The 17,859-nt window shown below is 39.6% G+C and overlaps 2 protein-coding genes across 2 annotated transcripts; both read right to left on the reverse strand.

The window, feature by feature from the left end:
- Positions 1-9,576: 9,576 nt before the first annotated feature.
- On the reverse strand, positions 9,577-10,950 carry LOC145939850 (uncharacterized). The gene has a single exon (XM_083044472.1). The coding sequence runs from the start codon at positions 10,948-10,950 to the stop codon at positions 9,577-9,579; it is 1,374 nt and encodes a 457-aa protein (XP_082900598.1).
- A 174-nt stretch (positions 10,951-11,124) lies between these two features.
- On the reverse strand, positions 11,125-14,199 carry LOC145939851 (uncharacterized). Its single transcript, XM_083044473.1, has one exon. The coding sequence runs from the start codon at positions 14,197-14,199 to the stop codon at positions 11,125-11,127; it is 3,075 nt and encodes a 1,024-aa protein (XP_082900599.1).
- Between the last annotated feature and the right edge of the window lie 3,660 nt (positions 14,200-17,859).

Raw genomic sequence — 17,859 nt, forward strand, 5'->3', positions numbered from 1 at the left:
ATTAGATTCTTTGTGTTTTGCCTCGAAACGCATACACCAAAGATTAACTAAAGGTCCTACACGAAGCATAAGTCGTGTGTAATGCAACATATTATGATGTTTTGGTTTCAGAGTGTTTCCAAATAATCTAACATAAATTTCATGATGTTCCGTTATCAAACATTGCAAATATTCAACTTCTTGCAAAATGATCTAGCATTTAAAATATCAATTATCGCTCGAAGAGTAAGATACAGTTCCCAATGAGAATCATCTGGAGGCACAAGATCGCCAATAATAAGGCCAAAATATTTCATAAAACGTATTACCTGAGATGCAGAAAAACCCAAACGATAATTATTTAATTTTTCTCTCTTCAAAAAAGGAATTCGATTGCTCAATTCACTTACGCCAAAGTCAAAAGTTCCGATACGATCATTTAGATCTTGAAGTGTAAAAAACTTTAAATTTACAATGAATTGTAATAGAATTTGAGACAAATCGTATTCGCAAACTCCTTCATAAATATCATGCATGATATCAAGGGCACTGTTCTCCAAAATATGAAAGTCTTCTATTTTAAATACACATTCTTCATGTATTCCAGTTGTACTAACATCATTTTTTTCAACATCAAGTTTGTAATTTTCTATATTACGTAAAAGTTCAGGTTTTTCATAAGTTGCACTCAGTAATTCGTTACGAGATATTTTACACACTGAACATGGATTATTGGCTGAAAAAGACTGAACAAAACCACCTATTTCATGACGGCCAAGATTATCTGCTACAAATAAGAGACAATTTACATAAATATCAATATTGTCATTCGTCGTGTAAACTGGATGCGTATGTAGAAATTTTAATTCTTTAATGAGTGGTAAAAAGATGTTTCTATTTCCAAATTCTTTTCGATTATTACTATTAAATAATAATGCAACCTGTATATTAACAAGGTGAGATTGAGCATTTGGAGATATACATGGCAAAGAATAATATACAGCACCAATTTTTTGAGTGCCAGTTTTTGAGCCAAGTGGGTCATTCACTTCAAATTCATCATAATAAAATATAAGAGGAATAATTATTCTGTTTGGATATTTTTGTTGTAATTTTTTGAATAATTCAGCTTGAATTATATTTGAATTCCATTCGATTCCAATTGATAAACTTTGCATATAACTTAAAATTTGTTGTAAGAAATCAGGTAGAGCAAATAATTTTTGTATAACTGATTTTATAGGTACATATTGACCGGTCACATTAGTGGGTACAATTACATAATTTGATTCAATTTTTTTTCCAATAGTTTGTTGTCCAATTACATACGATTCTGGTTTTATTAAAGTACCTTGTTGTTCAAAATATTTAAACCGTTTGAATTCTGAATCAAGTGAATCGAATGGATTTTCAAATAAGTTGAAGACTTGCTCAATATTATACTGGATTGCATCGACATTTTTGGCAAAATTTAGAACATTTGGCTTTAGATATGAAAATATTATTTTGTTGACTAATATACGTGTAGAATCAACAATCGTTTGCACATGCGTTCTATTCATTGACAATTCATTATAAAAACTAGATACAAACTTTGCAACTTCATGTTGTAATTATTTTTTTAAGTCAATAAGATTATGTTCAAAATTGTCAAATTCAAAAATAAATTCTTTTTCACTTACAAATGAGTCGGAAGTAAGATCAAAATCACTATTACTATTATCACTTGGGGCTAATATATCAACAGCAGAAATTCTTAATCCATTCAAAGATCTTTGATTATCTTCCAAATGCTCAATAATCAAATGATTTTTAAAAACATTTATATTTTGAAAAATGCGGTAACAGTCATTTTGCATACATGTGTAACGATTGCATGTTTCAAATCTGAATTACAGAAAAATGACGAATAAACAGATCAATATGTTTAAATTCTCTGTCACATAAATGGCAACGGAACATCATGAATGATACAATTACAATTGCAAGATTTATTTTTACGTCTAAAGAAAAACTTATTAAAATAGAAAATAAGATTTTAAATAGCGTGAGAGCAATTCACACACATATGCATATCAATATTATTTTTAAACTTTTATAACGATATTTAAAACTATATATATTTTTAGAAACAGTCGAACGTAATATAACGTCATAAAATATATAGAATTTCATACAATGACAATTATCTTAAAATTGTGATAAACTAAATTACAAATTGAACAGTTAACATAATTAATTATTAAATCAATTAATGAATGCATAAATATTAAAATTTTATATTAACGAAAATTTCTTATTTTCTATTGTAATAAATGATAAATCAAATTCTTAATCTAAATTAATATCATATTTTATATTTTGTCTTTAAATTCTGTTCAAAAGATCAGTTAAATTCATGACAGATTTGTCATACTTATCCCATTCTGTTGTTCGCCCATAAATATATTTTTGAATAAAAAGCCAAACTTGTTCACAGGCAGATAGATATTTGATGTTAAGAACTTGAAAAATCTTGTACAGGATATCAACAGCTTTCAACACATTTTCCATTTTATACATTATATCATCAATGATGATATAAAATGTCTCAATTGCAGTTAGTTGTGAGCCTATTGCAATTATATATGGCTGTAGAGTTTTTTTCTGTTTAATGGCTCTCTCTTGTCTTTGTCGTTTTACTCTTTCCAATTCCCCTGGAACCTATAAATTAAAATTTTTATTATTATTATTAATTTTTATTATCAATATATTAATAATTAGTACTTATATTATCTTAAATCAAAGATGAAATTTATTAATTGATTTAATTAGAATCTGATAACAAATTGTCGATTAAACAAATTTCTCACTTTAATATGACAAATAAAAGCATCTATTGATTCTGCTATAGTGGGTCGCCATATTTTGTTTCCTCCTGGTATCTTTAATCGCACATTGGAAGGACATAATACCGGTATTAAAGAAATCAATGCAGCATCTCTGCATTCTGTTCAACAGAATTAAATAATAATTAAGTTAATTTTTTATTTTTAATTATATACTAAATAATATTTTATTACCATCTCCTATTTCATATAATTGGATCTCTTCAAGTTGCTTAGCAAAAGTTTTATCTTTTATGACTCTATTTTTTAGCAATGTTTCTAATTTCTTAGATAGTTCGGGCCATTCGTTGTAAATATTTAATTTTTCATGAATTAAAGCGTGTATAAATTTAAACCTAAATGAAATCGAAATAACGAATAGAAAATAATTTTGACTTTATTTTAAAAACATAATTAAAATTTTAAATATTTATTTTATATAATGTTAATATAATCAAAAGAAGCAAAAAAGTAATTAAATTACTAAAAATAGAACTGAAAAGATTTTAATGAATATAAATTATTAATATTTTGAAACATTTAATAACTATAAATTTTATAATAAAAGAGTAAAATATTATTTTATAATAAATATTGAGTTATTTCTGGAAAAAACCATTCTCTAAGGTTAGAAAAGAATAACCAGAACCTTAGAGAAGAATATTTTACTATGGTTTTCGAATGAAGATTGTTTTATTAAGAAAGAAGAAATTTTTCTGGAATGTTCATCAGATCGATTCTTTAGGCTAGAAAACATACCAAAGCCTAAGAATGAAAATACTCTCTGATCTGAGAACGAAATAATTCTACCAGAAAACTCTTATTATAAAGAAGTATTGAATATATAAATACTTGATTATTGAAGAATTTTGATATGATTCTTTAATCTGAATGTCGACTGTGAGAGAATGTATCTTTTGAACTCTGTATGTTTGAGATATTGAAATTCAGCGCTGAATCACTCCAATCTTTTGAAAATAACTCCAATTGCGCTGAATCACTCCAATCTTTTGAAAATAACTCCAATTGCGCTGAATCACTCCAATCTTTTGAATATAACTCCAATCGTTTTTGAGATTTCCTTAATCTTTTGAATCCCTTTGAATATTCAGAAAATATGTCTCTTCGAGAAAAGACAGAAAACCGAACAAAACACACCGAATATAATGAACCCAGTCATAATTAAGAAAAGAAAGAATACATAAACTGAATTTGCAACGAATTATAAACATTACTTTAAATTATATAATGCGTATTAATAATTCATAACTATATATTTGAATAAACATTTTGTACATTTTAAACAAAGCGTTATAATCAGCATCCAACTGAAAAAAGAACTACATATATAATACAAATTTTTGAAAAGAAATATGTAAAAATAAATCAATTTTTCATTACATACAAGCATGTAACCGAATTCCTGTTTGAGTACTGCATATTCATTAAAAATGTCATAAACATTTCCTTTATGTTTTGTAAAACTTTGTCTCAGTTCACGAGATCCATTCCAATGTTTTTTCACAGACGACCAAGGTGCTGTATTATACCGCAATCATTGCAGATGCGTTTCGCAAACACGTTTAGCTATATTTATATTTCAATTTAATAATTTAATTTTAAACTTAAAAATCTTTTACAAGATATATCGTAATATTAATTAAATTTGTAACGTATCTAAAAAAATATAATTTACAGAACTAATTATATTCTATTGTTATTACCTTCAGGATTAATGCTTAATTCAATATTTGAATTATTAAAGTTTTCACTAGTTCTCTTTCGTTTTTTTGGTACAAGTCCAATTTGTCGACATTCATCAAGTTTATTTCGGTAAAAATCCGGTAATTTTCCTTTTGAAATTTTTTGGGAAGGTCCTTCAGATTTTGGTGGAACGTAATAAAATGAATGTTGCTCTTTTGGAAATAAATTTTTGATTTTTTGCGATAAAATGTCAAAATCAGCATTCACCAAACGAACTCTACGAACATTAGAATACATTTATGATATACATATTATTGATATATGTATAGAATAAAAATATATATATATATATATATATATATATATATATGGAGCACATTCCATATCAAGTAAATCATTTCTTTTATTGTAAAAAAAGACTTTTTTTCATTTTTAACAGCTAAATTTTATCCTTAGCATCCCTACATTAAAACCTAGGAGTTACAAAATGTTATCTATTACAATTTAAAAATGACACCTTATTCTATTTCCATATTAGATGTGCGCTTAACAATATGGTGGAATTAAAATCATGCAAAACTAATCATGTAAAAGATAACATTCTGTAACTTCTTGGTTTTAATGTAGAGATGTTAAGGATAAAATTTAGCTATTAACAATTAAAATAAAAAGGTCGCCTTTTTGCAATAAAAGTTGCTCACTTGACATGGAATGCTCCATATAATATATATACATATATATATATATATATATATATATACCCATTAATTATTGTAAAAATATATAAAGTTTCAATTTTTAATACTTACAGCGCCGCGACAATTAAAAAATATATATATATATAATTTAAAATACATAAACAATATATTTACAATATTACATATACAGTGCTTACAGTGTTGCCAATTGGAACAAACAGCAATAATACGCCATGTACAGTGCGTTTAATTCTCGGCTGATAAATTCTACGCATTAATCGTAAGTATTAAAAATTGAAACTTTATATATTTTTACAATAATTAATGGCGGCGGTGCCGTTTATTTGAGCTCGTAAACATCGATACCGTCGAGAGCTCGCGCAATCCCCACCATCAAAATCCCTTTAATTATTGTAAACCCATTAATTATTGTAATATATATGTAATATTGTAAATATATTGTTTATGTATTTTAAATTATATATATATATATTTTTTAATTGTCGCGGCGCTGTAAGTATTAAAAATTGAAACTTTATATATTTTTACAATAATTAATGGGTTTACAATAATTAAAGGGATTTTGATGGTGGGGATTGCGCGAGCTCTCGACGGTATCGATGTTTACGAGCTCAAATAAACGGCACCGCCGCCATTAATTATTGTAAAAATATATAAAGTTTCAATTTTTAATACTTACGATTAATGCGTAGAATTTATCAGCCGAGAATTAAACGCACTGTACATGGCGTATTATTGCTGTTTGTTCCAATTGGCAACACTGTAAGCACTGTATATGATTTACATAAAAAAGGACACAGCACACTTTATTTCGCGCTCTCTTACATTCTTTCGCTCATTCGAACGAGACCATACTCGAACGCATATAACGTGAAAGAGATAAGAGACGCAAGGAATATAGGATATTTTTCTATACATATACTTTTATCACCACTCTTTAACTGCGTTCCGGAACTACGCTCTTAACATACTTTTATTCATCAATCATATTATATAATGACATGACTAATCAATCATAGCCATTTTAAAGAATAATTTATTTTTTTATTTTATAGAATCGCAGAAAAACGACAACAATGTCAATAACATGCTTTTATTAGAAAAGGAAAATATTAATAAAATATTAATAGAATAAATATTTATTTAACGTTTACTAAATATTTTTACTTAATATTTTTATTAATGAAATATTAAATATTTAATAAACGTAAAATTAATATTTATATTACATTAATGTGAAAGTAAACATTTTTTAATGAATAAAATGGAACTTAACCAATTATATTAACATTTTTAAAATATTTTTGAAAATGAGTTTTAAATATTTTTTATACATTTTTTCTTTTGATACTTGGATAAGTTAAATTATATTTTAAGTTATATTTAATTTTTAAATACATAAATAAATAATTTTATTCCTATATTTAAAATATAGGAAAAAATTATAATATATTTTATATATTATTTATATATAATTTTATTCCTATATTTAAAATATAAAAATATATATATTTATATATTTAATATTGTAAATTATAAAAATATATATATATATATATATATATATATATATTTAATATTGTAAATGGCGCGCGCGAAGCGCGCGCATGTGTTGTTCTAGTATTATAAATTAAAGACATTTTATTATTAGTTGTAACAAATTAATATGCAATATTTATACTTGTAATCTTACTAATTATAATTATTTTTAATTCAATTTATTACATTATATAAATTACACAACATAAAAAAGCGTCAACTATTCTAACTTTTCAGTCGATATGTACTCCAGCAAATAAAACATTTTGCAAAAGATCGCCTAGTTTAAAATATGGAATTGGATTGATTGTTACACATAAGCATAAAATTACAGATGATATACATGACGATATTGCTGGTGTCATAATTGGGTTAGGTTAGGTTAGGTTAGGTTAGGTTTGGCACGACAAATGCCAAATTGAACGCTTTCGATATCAGGCGGAAACATATTGTACTCCGAGTAAAATTAAAGACGTATATATGCAGAAATATAACATCGATGATTGGAAGTCGCAACCATACTACGTTTTGTTAATTGATGATGACCTGTGTTATGTCCCACAATGTACGAGTATTATTAAGTGCTTCATCATACTTTATATTTATATATTCTGTGATATTTTTATTTATATTATTTATATTTGTGTTACATAGCATAATATATGTTTTATTTTATTTTTCATCATTATATTTTATTTTAGGCGCTATAATGTCGGTATGCACGAAATGGATCGATAATATAGAGGCTGGAAAATATTTCTGTAAATTTCAAGGTACTCATTATGTGCCAAAGCAAATGCTAGCAAAACATTATCCAAACGATGCCGCAGTCGTTCGCGAAATATTGAATAGTAATAAATATTACTATGAGTAATTATAATACTTTGAGTAGCGCAATAGTGTGTGTGTTTTGCGTCTGTCCTTTTTAACGAAGGCCTGGGTTAAAATCCGGATTAAAATTCAGAAACATTGATCTATTTAATCCCTATCTCTCGTAAAGCAATGACAAACCATTGTATCTTGCAAGAGAAATATAATCTTTCTAAAATGGTGCACATACCAAATATATGTAGAGAAGTTTATTTTCTGACAAAGAGACAGATAATGCGTTAAAGTATTTGGGATGTATTACCAAAAAATTGTATTAGTAATAATATTATAATTATTTGTAAATATTCACTCACACAGACACACACACACACACACACACACACACACACACACACACACACTTATGTATTATTCACTTCATGATCGATTAATCGAAAGAATAAAACATCTCTCTGAAGTGTCAAAAATTATTATTGCCTCTATTTCATGATATCGACTAAATTTTTCGTTGGGAGCAAGTGTTATATTTTATATTAGATTATATTATATTTTTATTTTTTTCATAAAATGTGTACCAATTTAATAAATGGCCATCGAACGTTCAGAAATTTCTGAAAAAGTTGATTAATATTATTGCGGTTAAACTTCTCTAGAAAATGTAAGAATATGATTTAAAATATTTATTCTAGTAAAATAGACTTCACTTTCGAAAATAGAAAATGTTGAAAAAACACAAAACTAACGCATATGCATTCAATAATTCTTAGATCTTCTACAAATCAAACGTTGAAGCCTCAAACGAAATATATTTGTTTCTAACAAGTAATTCTGAAAAATTTCACATACAATTATACATTGCATTTCAACATATAGATTAATTATTTATTAATAGATTAATGTGAATTAGGGAGTTTATCTTTATTTTAATTACCCGATGTGCAATATCGCGGCAAGTGAAGCGCGGTCAGTGCGCGAGCGAGTTAGACAAAGGAGACGGCACAGCACGGCACAAAAAAAGAAGAAGCTAAATTTCACACGACGAGAATATATTTACAGAACTATATACAAAAGTGCGTTAATGTTTGAAAGTAGCGACAGAAAAGCGCATGACGATTGCAAGAAGTGCAACCGATAGAACGATCGAAAGTGCTTGTGAAAAAGCGTAAGAAAGCAAAGCGTACTAATCTCGGTCTGTGCGTGTAGAAATCGACAAGACGAGTGCGAGAGAAAGGCGCCGAACAAACGGTCTTTATCCCGCTGACCTTCGAGAAGATTCTGAGACAAAATCACAGTATTTGTGTTTTGTAATATAAAGATATCGAATCTTCTCGAAAGTCGGAGGACAAAGCCGTTTGTTTTCGTCGCTATTGTTTTCGCCCACGGAACGGTTACTCGTGAGCGATTAAGCGGCGGTGATATTTAGCGCGCGAACCGCGCGCTGCGACGCGATATAGCGGGGCGCGCCGTGGTGCCATTGGCGCACGGGCGGAAGGCGCGTGTGGCCGCGCCAAATTTGAGCGCGTTAATTGTCGCAACGAGGCGTGCGCGCTCGTTGCACCTTACACACGCATATAAGCACACCCTCTCCTTCTCTCTCTCTCTCTCTCTATCTCTCTATCTCTCTCTCTCTCTCTAATCCGCAACATCCCGCCCGCCTCGTCGGGATACGAACGACGAAAGAGTCTAGGGTTTACTGGGGAATAAATCTGATAGTGCGTTATCGCGGCCGCGAACCGGGGGTGTCGCGCGCGCTCGCGAGTTGACAGGCGAGGTTAGGAACCCCGTGTGCAACGTGCTGAGAGCATGGAGATACGCCGGAGGACGAGATTTCACGAGACTGGTGAGTACGCGAGGACGCAATGTAGAAAATTATGAGTTAAGACTATTTACAATAATGTACATTATTTACAGGCGCGATGGGACTCGCGACACGCGGTCTACGCGGGTGGCCCTGCATCCGTGGCGGCTGCCGTCGGCAGTGGTACGATTTTAACCACTGGCCGGGTCAGCTCGCCGACGGAGGTGCGGATGTCCACCACGCGTACTTGCCCGTCCTCTCCCGGGTGTAAACGCGTGATTCGGGCGAGCGGCCACCGGCATGGCGGGGTGCTCTCGCCTTTCACGAGGCACAGCTGGCCTTTGCGGATGGCTCCCCGGGTGGCCCACCATTTGGGCCGCGGAGTGAGCCCCTGTAGGTACTCGCGGGTCCATCGCTGCCAGAGGTGATCCCGCATCTGTTGGAGAAGTCGCCACCGGGTGAGACGGTTGGAAGGTGCCTCCAAAAGTGATGGCTCCGGGATGGCGGTGAGAGGGCCTCCCACCAGGAAGTGCCCGGGCGTTAGAGCGCCCAGGTCGTCCGGATCATCGGACAAGGCCCCGAGTGGCCTTGAGTTTAGGCATGCCTCGACCTGTGCGAGGAACGTGGAAAGTTCCTCAAAGGTGAGCCGGGCCTCGCCGATGGTGCGCCGCAGGTGGTGCTTGACGGCCTTGACGGCCGCTTCCCACAGGCCGCCGAAGTGAGGAGCCGACGGCGGATTAAATCGCCACCGGACTCCTTCATCTGCGAGTCGTCCGATTATGGATTGGGCCTCGCGGCTGTTCGCCTTGAAGAGGTCCCTGAGCTGCCGGTCCGCTCCCACGAAGTTCGTGCCGCAATCGCTGTGGACGACCGTGCACAGCCCCCGTCGTGATATGAACCGGCGGAAGGCGGCGAGGAAGGCCTCAGCGGAGTAATCGCTGACGGCCTCCAGGTGTACAGCGCGGGAGCTAAAACACACAAAAACAACAAGGAAGCCTTTGTAGGCTTTGTGACCGCGGCCCTTTGTTGTCCTGAGCCAGACAGGTCCTGCCAGATCCACGCCGGTCTGCTCAAATGGTCGGCTCGGCGTGACGCGCGTCCTCGGCAAATCGCCCATCACCGGCTGCGGAGTGGCCGCCCGCCATCGCAAGCAGGGAAGACAGCGGTGGATATGGCGGCGAACCAGCTGGCGGGCTCGTGGGATCCAAAATCGCTGCCTGATGTCGCTCACGGTCGCCTGGACTCCTCCATGAAGAGTGCGTTTGTGGGCGGCGTCGATTATCAGGTTAGTGACATGAGATTCCGGCGGCAGAATCATCGGATGTCGTTGGTCGAAATCTAAAACAGCATGTTTCAGCCGCCCGCCAACCCGCAGGATGTCCTCTTTGTCGCACATGGGAGCCAGTTTGCGAAGCGGGCTCCTGGCAGACAATGGCTTTCCGGCATGGATGTCCCGCAGCTCTGAAGGGAAGCCCAAGGCTTGGGCCACTCGGATCCAGCGGGAGAGTGCCATCGTCAGCTCCTCCGGTTCCAGAAGCGTAGGCGCAACCTTGCCGCTTGCCGCGCGACGTTGCCGACTCCTCCAGCGCCAGATCCAGGCCGACACGCGAAGTAGACGACGCAGATCAGAGAAACGGCAAAGCTCCGCAGGTTCCCGCACCTCGGCGACCACGTGGCATGTTGAAGGTCACTGCTCCGGGAGATTCGTCTCATCCGATAGGCCGACGCCCCTCGGCCAAGTGTCCGGGTGGCCGTAGAGGAAATCAGGTCCCCGCCACCACAGCGGATGACGCACCAGCTCTCTGGGCGATATCCCTCGGGAGGCGCAGTCTGCCGGGTTCTCCAGACCAGGTATGTGCCGCCATCGCGCCTCCTGGTTTTCGCGGTGGATCTCTGCGACTCGATTCGCTACATATGTTGTCCATCTTGCAGGGTGTCCTCGAATCCAGCCAAGCGCAACTGTGGAGTCCGTCCACAGGTGGACCGCTGACTTCTCCAGGCCCAGGGAGACGCGGACATGTTCGGCTAGTTTGGCTAAGAGGGCCGCCCCGCAGAGTTCCAGGCGGGGAAGCGATACACGCTTCAATGGTGCGACCTTGCTTTTCGCGACCACCAAGCTCACGTTCGGCCTTCCGTCAATCTCAGCCCTGATGTAAACCACGGCGGCGAAGGCACGTTCGGAGGCGTCAGCAAACCCGTGAAGTTCCAAGGAACTGTGCGGAGCGTCGTGGTGCAGCCAGCGTGGCAACCTGATGTCCTCAAGCACTGGCAGCTCCTCTTCGAGTCTGGTCCACAAGGCGGCGTCCTCCCCGGCCCATGGTGCGTCCCAGTCTAGCTGCTGCAACCAGGCAGACTGGATCAGCAGCTTCGCACGCACGACGATCGGCGCCAGCCAGCCAAGCGGGTCAAAGAGACGTGCGGTTTGAGAGAGCACGGATCTCTTTGTCGGTGGAACGGTCGATGTCAGCCGCACGGACAGCGAGAAGGCGTCATCCCTCGGGTTCCAGCGGAGGCCCAGCACCGAGTGTTCGTCCGTCGGCAGTCGGGCGCCCGTCGTGGTGCCCAGTTGGTGTTCGCGAGGGATCTTCTCCAAGAGGCGATCGTCGTTGGCGGCCCATTTCCTTAGTGGAAAGCCGCCCGCCGTGCAGAGGGCGACCACCTGGTCTAGCAAGCTGCACGTGGCTTCCAGACTGGCCGCTCCGGTGAGTATATCGTCCACATATACGTCATGCTGCAGTACGTCGGCGCCCAGCGGGAAGCGGTCGGCTTCGTCGCTCGCGAGCTGACGCAGCACGCGGACGGCGAGATACGGCGCGCTCGCTAGGCCGTACGTCACTGTGTTGAGCTGGTATTCGCGGATCTGACCCTCTTCTCCCCACAGGATCCGCTGCAGGTCCCGGTCATCTGGATGAAGCTGTATCTGCCGATACATCATTTGGATATCGGCAGCGAACACGTAGCGATGCCGCCGCCATCGAGTCAACGTGTCAGCAAGCGATGGCAGCAGGTTAGGTCCGATGAGCAGGTGACCGTTGAGTGAAGCTCCGGCGCCCGTGCGTGTGGAGCCGTTGAAGACCACGCGGATCTTAGAGCCGGCACTTGAACTCCGGAGCACCCCGTGATGCGGCAGGAAGCTGATCCGGTCCCTTTGTGATGACAGCGCGGCGGCGATTGGCGACATATGTCCGAGTGTGATGTACTCGCTCATAAAGGCGCGGTACAGCATCCCGAAGTCCCGATCGCGGTCGAAGCGACGTTGCATGACGTCGAGGAGGCGAGATGCGGTTCGGCGTGTGGAGCTAAGGTCCGGCAGCCCCTGGCGAAGCGGAAGTCGCACCTGGTAGCGACCGCCTGGAAGCCGTTCGTGCGTGCGCACGAAGTGGTCCTCGCACTCCTGCTCGTCAGCGGTCAGCGGAAGGACGGCACGGGGAGGCTCCTCTGCCTCCCAAAAGCGGCGTACGAGGTCAGCGAGGTCATCTGCGGTGGAGCACTGAAGCGATGACACTGGAGTTGCGACGTGGCAGGCTCCGACTAAGCCTAGCAATACCCAGCCGAAGCGAGTCAGCTGGGCACCTGGTTCTCGAGGGCCTCCTCGGCGAAGACCTTCCGGCAAGGCGAGGTCCAGGTAGACGTCGGCCCCGAGTAGCAGCTCCACAGGATCCTGGCGGTGGAACTCAGGATCAGCGAGGTCGAGATCATCAAGGTGAGGCCACGAACGAGCCTCACCCTCTGAAGTACCGCCATATATGGTGAGGCGCGGCAACACGAGCGGCGAGACGGCGAGTGCGAAGCGCTCGTCGCGAGAAAAGACGTTGACTGCCACGCGACCGCGAGAGGCTCCCGTCTGGACGCCACCCACTCCGAAGATGGCCACTGAGGATGGTGTCCGCGGCAAGCGAAGCCGCTGCGCCAAAGATTCCGCAATCAAAGACGTTTCCGAACCCGGGTCGATCAGGGCGCGGGCCGCGTGACGAGTGCCCGCGCGATCGGCTACTAGCACGCGCGCGGTAGCTAGCAGCGCTGGTCCGCACTCCACTGGCTGCCGTCGCGCAACGTGGACCGTCACCGATGGAGATGACCCGGCAGCAGGAAGGGCCTCGGCTGTGAAGGCGTCATGCAGTGTGGTGTGATGTTTCCCGGAGCACGTGGCACAGGCCTTGGACGACTTGCAGTCGGCAAGCAGGTGTCGACCCAGGCAGTTCCAGCACCTCTGGTGAGTGTAAACGGCCTCTCGTTTTTCCTGCACGGTCTTCTTCTTGTAGAGCTCGCAGTATGCAATGAAGTGGTCCTTTTTACAGAGTGGGCAGCTGCGGCCTGGATCTGACCCTTTGGTACCCACGTGACTGCTGCGAGAGGCGCGACTAGTCTTCTCCGGAGACTTGGTTGACGACCCGGACTTCACGGCCTGGAGGACCTCCCACGTCATGAGCTGCTCCTGTAGGAACTCTCGGAGCTTGTCATACGAAGGCGGCTCGGACGACTTGCCGAGGGAGCTCTCCCATTCCCGACGAGTTTCGACATCCAGCAGCTCGATGACCAGGTGCACGAAAAGGTCGGTGCAATCGGAGATTGGACGCCCAATGCCCTTGAGAGCGCCGACTGTCGAGAGTACGCCGTGAAAGAGTCGGCGTAGTCCGTCGGCTGACGGAGTCTTCAACCGCGGCAACGAGGTAAACGCTGTCAGGTAAGATCTGACTAGAAGGCGCTTGTTCTCGAAATAGGTGCTCAACAGGTCCCACGCTTGTTCCAGGTTCTCCTCCATGGACGGCAGGTTCCTGATTAATTGCTCAGCATCGCCCTTGACGCTTGTCTTTAGGTAGTGGAGCCTCTCAATTTTGGACAAGGATGGCTCCTCAAGAACCATCGAGCGGAACAGATCCCGGAAGGCTGGCCAGTCCTCGAACTTGCCGCTGAACTGAGGCAGGTTGATCCGCGGCAAGGCCCTGCGCGACGGCGCGGTGTCTCGGGCCCGTTCGGCGAGCTCAGTTTCCTTCGGCTTGGTGAGTTTTTCCTCGAGCTCGCACAATTCAGAGCGCTGCGAGTAATATGCTGACTCTACCTTACTCGGCAGGTCGTTCGTCGTGTAGTCGTCCTCCTTGAGCTGCTTCCAGAAGGCGGCTCGGAGCTCTTCATGCTGCTCCACGAACTTCGCCCACTTATCGTCCAGGACGCGAATCGCGGTGCGGACGACGTGAACGGTTATCTTGGCCGCCCCGATCTTCTTCAGGTTTTCGATACTGCGCAGGATTCGCGCGTGAAGATCGTGCTGCGCGTCGATCATCTGATCCATCTCCATTTTCTGTCACAGGTCACTGGACACGCACCTGGTTACGGAACACGCACTCACTCCGACGGCGAAGTTCAAAAGGTGCCGGACGCGACGAAGACGCGGAAATCCGGCTCGAAGGACCAGCAAATGTGCAATATCGCGGCAAGTGAAGCGCGGTCAGTGCGCGAGCGAGTTAGACAAAGGAGACGGCACAGCACGGCACAAAAAAAGAAGAAGCTAAATTTCACACGACGAGAATATATTTACAGAACTATATACAAAAGTGCGTTAATGTTTGAAAGTAGCGACAGAAAAGCGCATGACGATTGCAAGAAGTGCAACCGATAGAACGATCGAAAGTGCTTGTGAAAAAGCGTAAGAAAGCAAAGCGTACTAATCTCGGTCTGTGCGTGTAGAAATCGACAAGACGAGTGCGAGAGAAAGGCGCCGAACAAACGGTCTTTATCCCGCTGACCTTCGAGAAGATTCTGAGACAAAATCACAGTATTTGTGTTTTGTAATATAAAGATATCGAATCTTCTCGAAAGTCGGAGGACAAAGCCGTTTGTTTTCGTCGCTATTGTTTTCGCCCACGGAACGGTTACTCGTGAGCGATTAAGCGGCGGTGATATTTAGCGCGCGAACCGCGCGCTGCGACGCGATATAGCGGGGCGCGCCGTGGTGCCATTGGCGCACGGGCGGAAGGCGCGTGTGGCCGCGCCAAATTTGAGCGCGTTAATTGTCGCAACGAGGCGTGCGCGCTCGTTGCACCTTACACACGCATATAAGCACACCCTCTCCTTCTCTCTCTCTCTCTCTCTCTATCTCTCTATCTCTCTCTCTCTCTCTAATCCGCAACACCCGATTTTATCGTTTTATTGCTCGTTCTTTAAACAAATCATATCAATATGAATAGTAGAAGTTAAGGATAATTGGGATATAAAAAAAAGAAAGGAAAGATCTCGTAAAGGCATATATATGTGTGTATGCACGCGTATTTGTCAAACGTGCAAGGAGAAAAGGAGAGACTGGTGAGAATGTGTGAGAAAAAAAATGTATGCGAAAAATGAGTTTATTTTAAATGAGAAGATATCAGAGTAAAATGTCGAGCTATGAAATGAATTATAGAAAGAAGGCCATCACGTATAGTTTTTTAAATCACGTAGTTTAAATTATCTGTATTCTTGTCTCGTGAACTGACGAACGATATTACTTCCCAGATATATATATATATATATATATATATATATATATTCTCAGATGTAATTTCTTATAATTTGTATGAATCTAGAAAAATCATGTGGTTTCCAGATAGCTTCCTGTTGTTGTTTTGGTTAATTTTTATTGATCATTGATTGATCGAGAGGTGAATTATCGCGCATTAATTAACGGGAATTCTAATTTCATTTTTGGGGCGCTTTTAGAAAATGCACAATTTTCGGTTGTAGTGTAACGAATTGTTTTAACATCATCAGATATTTTTGTATTTCTTTATAAAATAGGAGAAGGGTCAGAAAGAGAGATATAGAAAGCGAGGGAAAAAGAAATGCGAAACAACGAAAAAAAAATGGCAAAAATAAAAAAGACAGAAAAAAAGAAAGAGAGAGAACATGTTTTTTTAAACGAAACATTTGGCGTTGAAGATAATGTATTACTTTTCAAGTTTGTAGAATGTATTTTCCATCCACATTCTCTCGCACGCGATCAATCGTGAACAAATCTAGAGGCAGTAACTCATGGATAAATGTGTATTGCATAAATGTGTTTAAATATTTGTAATTAATATTTTTTAATAATTACACTTATTAAATTTTTGTTATATAAAAAAAATTATCAGATATTCAAAAATAAATTAAATTATACAAAAAGGCTACTGTACGTCTTTAAAAAAAATATCAGATATTCGAAAATAAATTAAATTATACAAAAAGGCTGCTGTACGCTTATAAAAAAGGCTGCTGTGCGCCTTTATCAGATATTCTAAATTAAATTAAATTATACAAAAAGGTTGCTGTGCGCCTATAAAATAGGCTGCTGTGCGCCTATAAAAAAAGGCTGCTGTGAGAATATAAAATAAGGCTGCTGTGCACCTATAAAAAAAGGCTGCTGTGCGCCTGTTAAAAAGGCTGCTGTGCGCCTGTTAAAAAGGCTGCTGTGCGCCTGTTAAAAAGGCTGCTGTGCGCCTGTAAAAAAGGCTGCTGTGCGCCTATAAAAAAAGGTTGCTGTGCGCCTGTAAGAAAACGGATGTAATCTACAGATACAGTGCTGCTGTGCGCTTATAAAAAAAGGCTGCTTTGCTCCTATACAAAAAATTAATATAAAGCAGAATAAGTACGAGAAAGAAAAGATAATTCAAGAAAATCAATAAATTAATGAATAAATAGTTCGCAGTCATACTGAAAGACAAACGGTACTTATTTATATAATATCTATATAATATCTATAGATATAATTATTTTTTTATGTAAAATTATGCAATATTTGAAAAAATTTAAATTTAACTTAGGATTAATCAATCAGTTATTTATTTATATTAAATCACATTAAATTTGAACTATATTATTGCTTTATAAGCTTCATAAGATAATTTAAATTATTTATTAAATATATATTAAAATTACGTATTATTATATAATATTTAATGTAATATATCTACGCATATACGGTACGACGCAGATAATTATGCCTCAAAAGAGAAAACGCGGAAATTTGTATATAGTGAGTCGCGATGGTAGGCGCTCACGATAAAGGCGAAAAATTGAGAGTTCGGAAGAAAGGTTTCAACGACTCGAAGCTGATGCTCAGAGACATGCTCAGCAGAGGGCCGATGAAAATAATGACACAAGGTTTCAAAGACTCGAAGCTGATGCTCAGAGACATGTTCAGCAAAGGAATGATAATGACAAAAAGACTAAGCGACTCGAAAGTGATGCCCAGAGACATGCTCAGGGAAGGCACAAAGCTAGACAATTAAATTATCACATTGCGTTAATTGCCAAGGACGATGAAATAAATGTGCCAGTTCATACACTTGGGCAAATGAATGTAGAATGCCAATTTTGCAAATCATTAAACTTTGCATGTGAAAAATCTAAAAATGGAAAATTCACATATTGTTGTCAAAAAGGCAAGCTTAAATTAAAGCCAATAAAT

The sequence above is a fragment of the Prenolepis imparis genome, unplaced genomic scaffold (genome assembly GCF_030444845.1).
Source record: "Prenolepis imparis isolate NDT839.2.m4 unplaced genomic scaffold, iyPreImpa1.0 SCAF_8, whole genome shotgun sequence".
Lineage (NCBI taxonomy): Eukaryota > Metazoa > Arthropoda > Insecta > Hymenoptera > Formicidae > Prenolepis > Prenolepis imparis.

Bases quoted from the DNA above. Each gene is read 5' to 3' on its own strand.
- LOC145939850 (XM_083044472.1), bottom strand. From the start codon at position 10,950: ATGGCACTCTCCCGCTGGATCCGAGTGGCCCAAGCCTTGGGCTTCCCT.
- LOC145939851 (XM_083044473.1), bottom strand. From the start codon at position 14,199: ATGGAGGAGAACCTGGAACAAGCGTGGGACCTGTTGAGCACCTATTTC.